A 7,784-nucleotide genomic window follows, 5' to 3' on the forward strand; every position below is an offset into this window, starting at 1 on the left:
GCTCACTCGACTACCGTAGGTGGTTTTTGATGATCGACGATGATAATTATTATACCATGCAATGTATACTGATAATGATGACGTGTTGGTATATATCATTATGGTGTAACGATGCATCGATTAATGATTAAGCATTACGCGTGACAATTTATGTTGGAATAGATTCACCTAACCTCTTGTGGACACGATAATCCCACATTTACCCAGTGGTTTACATTTTTTATTTATATTTAAATCGTATCGCGTGACAATAGATTTAATCTGGACATCTGTAAAATCTCTGAAAAAGAACGTGATCGCTCATCGGATTCCTCCAGTACAAATAAATATTCTGATTGTGAATCGCGAGTGTGGGGAAGCGAATTGTCCCAAAGCTAACGATGGCGATGAAGCCACGCGCGTGTGTATGGGTGACGATTGATGCAAGGAAGATGACAACGTACGATGGTGATGATAAACAACGCACGGATGGATCGGTGTCAAATATTTCCCACTGACGGTTGGGACACACACAGAGACCCTGCTGGATATTGAGCAGGCGTCCATGTGACGGTATTCTGTAAAGAGCTCACGGCCTATTGTATGTACAATAAAAAAAACACCCAACCCCACCAGAGCGTGCCTCATTGAAATGAGCGTGCAGGGGGGCAAGATGTGGAGCTCTCCGGGAGTGAGCTTAGAATAGATGCTCACACACACACAGGGCACACTACTCACACGCGTTTACGTTCAACCTTTGTTTGGAAACGCAAGCTAAGTCTCGACTGATTAAACACTTCCGATGGAGCAACGCGCACACAAAAACCAGCGTGGGTTTTCCATTCTAACGTCCACGGGTGTAGTTTTTTCTCGGCTGATTGGAGGCCCCATTAATTTAACCACGTGCCCCCCCCCTCTCCATTGAGCCCGTGTGCTGTGTATTTGCAAGGCGAGCCTGCAGTATGCGTCTTTTATTTAGCCAGGTGAGAGCCCATTGATATGCAATCTTTTAAACAAGTGTGGCCTCAGCTTTGCAAGCACAAACTCCCACGACTGCCACCTGGGAATTTTTAAAACCCCGTTTGTCAAAGGACCCAGTGGCAAGATCATGCATGACTTGCCCACTGTGTACCAGTGTCAATGGCAACATCACCTCCCAACTTGCAAGCTGTACAAATAAAAAGGTTCCCACATAAACCACAGTTACCCTGGCATTGCGCTCCCGCAAGAGATAGTCGCAATAGGCAGCAGCCACCTGGTTAAATAATAGGACACGGGCGTTATGTATCCACTGCCGTAGTGGCACCAACAGTACTACCCAAACACTTGAGCCGCTAGGCAACTATACGCCCAGCTTGCCGGGAATGTATTTCATACCCCTTATCTGGGTTCCGTGACGGCGCTGTTCAATTGAAATACAGCGAGGGTGAAGTGGAAAGTGTAGCTCAAAAGTGCAATGTTGCTTCCCGGAAAACCGAGTGTTGTTGTGTACGAATCGTGTGGTGGGCTTAGTCGAGGGTCAGTCTCGCCAGACGGCGGAACGAAAATGTGTCGGGGCAGATATTAAGCCATGGTGTCACTCACGGTGCAAGCAACAACGCAAACAAGGGCTTTAGGAAAAAAATGGTACATTTTAATATAAAATATTTTTCAACAAGGCGTGCCATATACATAAAAGGTATAGGCGAGTGTTAAAACAATGTTTTTCCAACAAGGCGAGTTTTGTCAAAGCAACATTATACACGGTCCATCATCATGGTCAGTAATGATTTATACACGTCGCCTGATACAGGATACGATAATCAAAGTGTTGCATCAAAAGGTAAAAAAACGTGTCATAAAGAGAGAACAGAAATAACAAATTTACAAGCGAACTTGCGTGCAGCCAAGTCCGGAACATTTTTTGTACTTTTCTGCTGACAAAATTTTACTCTGTACACAATCCCCCCCCGTTTTTTCACAGCCTCGGCCACTCTCGCAGAAATTGACCCAAACACGCACGCACTTTGCATTGCCATTGGTCTAACAAAAAATATAAACTTTATATATTATATACATATTACACACAAGCAGCCACAGTTGTTAACGCAAACTGCCAGCAATCTTTTTTTTTTACAAAACAGTGCTTGATTGCAGCGGTACCCCACACCTCTTGAACCGATCTCAAGCTGCCCCAGTGGTGGTGGTAACAGGCTCAGGACTTGAGCCGCAAACAAGCACTGTTAAGACATTGGTCCACGAAATACCCTCTAACAGTTGTGCAGCACTGCCTTGTTGAGTGTACGTGCGTACGTACGGCAACTAACTTCCTCTCCCGTCAGTAAAGTGTCTCTCAGTACTGCACTTGCAGCAATCGCCAAACCTATACTACTTTTAACAGCAAACGAACCCATTAGTCCCCAACTCCAATTGCTCCCGTTTACATTTTCACCAGGTCCAGAGGGTGTGCAAATGTGTTTAATGCACCGGTTTGCATTCAAACGGCGAGTGGCGAAAATGTTGAAGTGTGCATCATTATCATGCATGCCAGCAGGCCCCTGTGGGGCCGGGGGCCTAGAGTTTGGGGGAAATGCTGCATCACTGAAAAATTGTTCTGTTTTTTTCTCTTTTCGGAAATTGTGAAAATGTAAAAGTCCAAGCAGCTGCATTTTACAAAACACCAACCCACAACTTGGAAAATCGACATTAGGTTTTAAAACGCTAAGGAATAACAAAAAAAACACTAGACATTGTTTCTTTTAGTTGTTTAAATTACTTGCTAAAAATATAAAGCGGTGTAAAAAACAAGCTAAGGAATGACTGAGATCCGTTGGTTTCGAAACATTCGTCTGCTTGCGGCACTCTCCGCGTGCTTGTGGCGACTCTTCTTGGGGACGGACACACGTGGAGTCAAACTTCCTTTTTTCTCCCAAGTCGGCGCACGCCCCCCCGCTCGTTCCAAGGGGGAGGACGAGAGAAGGAATGCTGTGGAGAGGGGCACAAACAAGAGTGGCGCGGTTAGAAGCGGCTCATTATCCTGGGTTAAGAGGTGCTGTGTGTGTGTGGAAAGGAGGGAGGGGTACGGGTGGCCTTGCCAGGCGGGGAGCAGACAGCCTGGCGCCTGTCAGGAAATAACTGTGGACATTCCCCCCCCCCCACAAGAGACGCCTCCCCCTACAGCCCCTGGATGCACACAGCTGCAGCCTCCCTCCCCTCCCAACACACACACATCCAATCCCTCCCACCCTCGAAACACACACAACCCAAATCTTCCCTCCCCCTGCACACACCCACCCAACCCACCCACCCCCCTTCCACCCTCTTCTCAGCATTCAAAACAGCCAACAGGCAGCCAGCTCATGCTCTGGGTATTGCACAAGTTACTCGTTTTGTTTTTGCTTCGCAACCAGTGAAAAGGAGAGCAAGAAATCGCAAAACACTGCGTGCCCCCCCCCACCCCATCATGTGATTTTAAATGTCAGAGGCCCACTCTTTTCGGATTTTGGTGATGCTGTTTTTGTGTTTTCAGCACCCCCCCCTCCACCGCCCCATTGCCAATGAATGCTGGATCCAAATGGTTTGAGTTATAGATGCGGACTGAACTTGCTGATAAACAAAACTGGATTGAAAATTGATGAGTTAAACTGCCATGCGCTTACCAAAATCTCGCGAATCTCAGCAGCAGAGAGTTTCGTTGTTTCCGGTCAAACTTGCCATGTCTGCGCACACCTGGAAAGAGAAACGGAGAAAAGAACATCGTCAATTACACATCGCCACAGCTTCACAAAGTTAGCTGTCGGTTCTCGTACCCACCGTACCACCACCACCCCCCCTTTCACTTGTCATCACTACCACAGATCACTCAATCCCGTGTCACTTTGACCCGTAAACATTATCGCTGTTTAAAATACCAAGGTGTGAACATTCTCTAAGTTGGCGTGGTGCGTGGGTGGGGGAGCTTTTTAAAATAACACCATCGAATGAGAATGTGGCCAAAACTGAGGAATTGTAATCATGGACGAGTTATATTGCAACTCTTGCCCTGCATCTCGCCGAATAGCTACGGCACACATGGCCCATCCTATAAAGTCAACCTCTTCCAGAGCTACGTGACCGCTCAAAGTGGCAATTTCAGCAGCCCCAGGTGTTTGATAACCCACTTGGGCAAATTCGGCGTTTTATCAATGAGCCTAATACTACACTCATGACTCAAATGTCTCTTCTTCACCATGGTGACATTAGGATTATTCGCATCCCTTCAGGAAGTGAACGACCAATAGATACGTTGAGTATACCAACTTTCGAAATGGCTTTTTTCCAGGCAGTTTAAGTGTGGAGACTAAATCTTTCCCAGTGCTCAATACGCATATCATTACTGACCTGGCTTGCCACACTTGGGACTGAATGATCGTGCCAAGAAGCCTCTCGACTCGTGCTCACCAGAGCGACACCCCCCAGGCCACCCTCACACAAGCCAGCCCAGTCTGCCCCCATCACCTGGCCCATCACCTGGCCCATCACCTGGCCCATCACCTGACACCCGTGTCACTGCATACCTGCTGTGCGTCGCCGGGCGCTCCCTCCTCCACAGGGCCCTCGTCCAGTGCCACCTGGAGGTCCAGGATGTAGTCGATCACGTGCTGCAGGATCTCCATGCGACTCGCCTTGCGCCCCGTGGTCGCCAGCGTGGGCACCAGCTGGCTGAGTCGGCTGTAGCAGCCCTTCATGTCGTACAGCAGACGCTCCTCGGCCAGCCGGTGGACGGCGGCGGCGGCTTCGGCCGACTGACGGTGCACGGAGCGGACGGGACTCACGGCCTTCATGGCTGTGATGTTAACAAGAGGTGGTTGTCGGTGGTGGTAGTTGTTGTTGCCGGCTCAACGAACGACAACACAAACACGTGCGGCGAACAGGGACAACCTCGAGATGCTATTTCGCTAAGCTCGGTCAAGTGACAGGTGACGATGCCTCGCGTTGCCCCCGCGCGCGCTCCTTTTATACTCGAGCTCGCGGTCCCCGCGGTCCAATGGGAGAGCGCGAACCGCGCAGAGGGCGGGGCCACGGCGCGAGAGCGCGGCTTTGATTGGCTGAGCGCCCTGCACGGGGCGGGGGGGGGAGTTGGTGGAATGTCCCACTGGGGGTTCTGTCATTGTGAGTGTGTGTGTAAAGGGTGTGTGTGTGTCTGTAAGGAGTGTGTGTGTGTAAGGAGTCTGTGGGGGGGGGGTGACGGAATGCACTGGGGCGAATACCAGCGCTTATTGTCGCTTCCCAGTGAATGATGTCGCCTCCAGCAAATACCCACACACGCACACCTACAATTACATTACATACACCGCTTCACTACTGTATACGTATGCATTACACACGACGGTATACGCAGTGTACATGCATTCATTACCACCCGCATCACAACATATGCACACGTGAATGTATAACACACCGACATCACATACCACTAAGTGGCAGTGACGTCACAACGTCGCTTGTGCCAGGTTAGGTGCATCTAAATGCTGATTCTATACACGTGCATTAAACGATGTGTGTAGACACACATTAATTTCGCACGTACCTGAATCATCACATCAACTGCTGTTTATGCATTACTCTGTGCACCGATGTGACATTTTGTATCGAAAATATTATGTTCACATTTTATTTTCAAATTGAACATAGAATATACAGTATGCAACATATACCGTGTACTTGGGCGTATATCTCCTGGAGGTAAACCCCCAACAGGTCAACATTTCATTGATGATGTTTGAGATATTAATTTAACGTTCAATAAGAGACAGCATCCTGCAGCATGTGTCAATGTTGCGAGTTATACATACCTCATGGCAACATGCACTTTGTCTCCAATTTAGTAAATAATATTTTTAGGCTCATTTAAAAAAAAAATCATTAATTTGCAAGATATAAAAACATTTTTCGCTTAAATGAAAATTCATTTTGGCACTTTGGCTGAAAACATTTATTTGTTTTGGTTATTTGTATCAACACCAGTATACGGCAGTCACTGGAGTATTTAACAAGACACGGTTGGCTACGTACGGTGCCAAAGAAGTTATACATACATGACACATCTCGAGTTTTCATTTAAATAGTCTAGATTTGGTTATATTCTTGAATATATAAAGAGGACTGAAAATAGCTTTTTTTATCATCATTAATCGTCTACCCACTGCTGGACAAAGGGCCTCACCATCCAGCTCAGCTACCATTTATCTCATCGCTCCACCATTTATCTGCCATTCTGTCGGTCTTGTCCACAAACCATTTTTACCCCATCAAACCTACAAATTAAAAGCTCATTTGTGCACTCAAATTAGGTTTAATATTTTATTTGTAGAAAGCATGTCCATTTACAGCACTTTGTATTTTTTTAAAAATCCACCCAAGTTTTCCAGTCAAATATTTCCACACACACAGAGACGCACACACACTTACCTATATTTTAACACACAACCAACATTCAATACATTTTCACAAACATGCTCGCTCAACCGTAGTATGGGTATTATACTCGTGGCTAAGACACCACGCAATGTCCCCTATTCTTCTCGGTTATTATGAGGTGTAGTTTTGTTCCCCCTTTGCTTCATCTGGCTTTTTGGGGTTCTTACAGTGGTAGCTTGTGTTTGGCTCTGGGAGGGGCGTGCAGGTGCCTCTCTCTCCCAAGCCCCATTTATCGGTGCAGCTGTGTTTGTCTTGGGACCAAGACAAACGCGCAAAGGGGGCCCCTATGCACTCAGCAACCACCAACAACCTCATCCATACGCAACACAATATAATATTATGCACACACTCATAACACAGAGGCAGGTGAGAGTGTTGTGAGAACGAGATGTCTCCTAACGCCAAAGCTCCGTTTCCAGCATCTGTATGTCAATAAGCCTGTCCACAGATTTGCCCTTGCTCAAATGTGCAGCCCTACAATGTCCTGCTCACGCCAATGCTGGAGGAAGAGCCTCTGCTAGTGAGAGCTCGAGAGAACCTTGGTTTGGGAGTATGTTTGGCCTACTCTTCCACACTGGGCCAGACGTCTTTGACGTGATGGGAGTTCCCACACTTTACCTCGCCCTACACAACCTGCCGATCGACGAACTTTGGTGTACACATTTATTCGACTGGTCGGACAGAGGCGGGGGGATTGAATAAACTTCCCATTTGCTTCAACTGCCGCGCCTGGAGATTGAACTGGCATGACCTCTCAATGGAAATTGACCTCTGGATAGAAAGTCCTGTCAACTAACAATGACAGCACGGCAGCATCTCTTTAAAAAAATCAATGGATTCGAAACGTGTCTGCATGGCTTCTCACCCTGTTTAGATTTGACATGACCCTGTAGTTAACTGCAGGCTCTCCAGATATTCATTGCCAAAGTGGATATCGTATCTAAGTGAGCAGCCTCCACGCAAATATCTGAGATATGAAAATGAATTTCATCCTGACAAGTGGAGACTAAGCTGACCGCATGACTGTACGCATGCTGCGTGTGTGCGTTGACTGTTGAGGTTTTTTTTCTCAAACAAACGAATGATTGAATTAAAATAACATAGTCATTTTATATATAGAAAACGTGTGGCCGTGTTGATGGAATTTCGTCACATTCCGATAGAGGCAGCAGAAGAGAGGACCGTGTGTTTGGACAAAAAGGCACCCATCACGGATGGAATATTTAACATCAACTCTTGAGAAGAAAAATAAAGATTCCGTAAACACATCGAGTGGTCTTAACTTTCGTGTGTCGGCATGGATACACCATAAGGCCGTTCTACTAAGTTAGCAAGCTTTGTGCGCGACTTCATAGCATTAGCCAAAC

General features: G+C 47.0%; 1 protein-coding gene across 1 annotated transcript; it reads right to left on the bottom strand.

The window, feature by feature from the left end:
• Positions 1-1,590: 1,590 nt before the first annotated feature.
• On the bottom strand, positions 1,591-4,923 carry LOC144935822 (DNA-binding protein inhibitor ID-2-like). The gene is made up of 3 exons (XM_078862610.1): positions 4,515-4,923; positions 3,618-3,687; positions 1,591-2,943 (listed from the first exon to the last, which is right to left on the bottom strand). The coding sequence occupies exons 1-2, from the start codon at positions 4,779-4,781 to the stop codon at positions 3,634-3,636; spliced, it is 321 nt and encodes a 106-aa protein (XP_078718736.1). The 5' UTR covers positions 4,782-4,923; the 3' UTR covers positions 1,591-2,943; positions 3,618-3,633.
• Between the last annotated feature and the right edge of the window lie 2,861 nt (positions 4,924-7,784).

This window comes from Lampetra fluviatilis, chromosome 14, assembly GCF_964198595.1.
Source record: "Lampetra fluviatilis chromosome 14, kcLamFluv1.1, whole genome shotgun sequence".
NCBI lineage: Eukaryota > Metazoa > Chordata > Hyperoartia > Petromyzontiformes > Petromyzontidae > Lampetra > Lampetra fluviatilis.

Excerpts from the sequence above, each read along its gene's own strand:
- LOC144935822 (XM_078862610.1), bottom strand. The coding sequence starts at position 4,781 with ATGAAGGCCGTGAGTCCCGTCCGCTCCGTGCACCGTCAGTCGGCCGAA. Across the intron at positions 3,688-4,514 it reads CGCCCGGCGACGCACAGCAG|GTGTGCGCAGACATGGCAAG; the intron begins GTATGCAGTGAC and ends TTCTCTTTCCAG.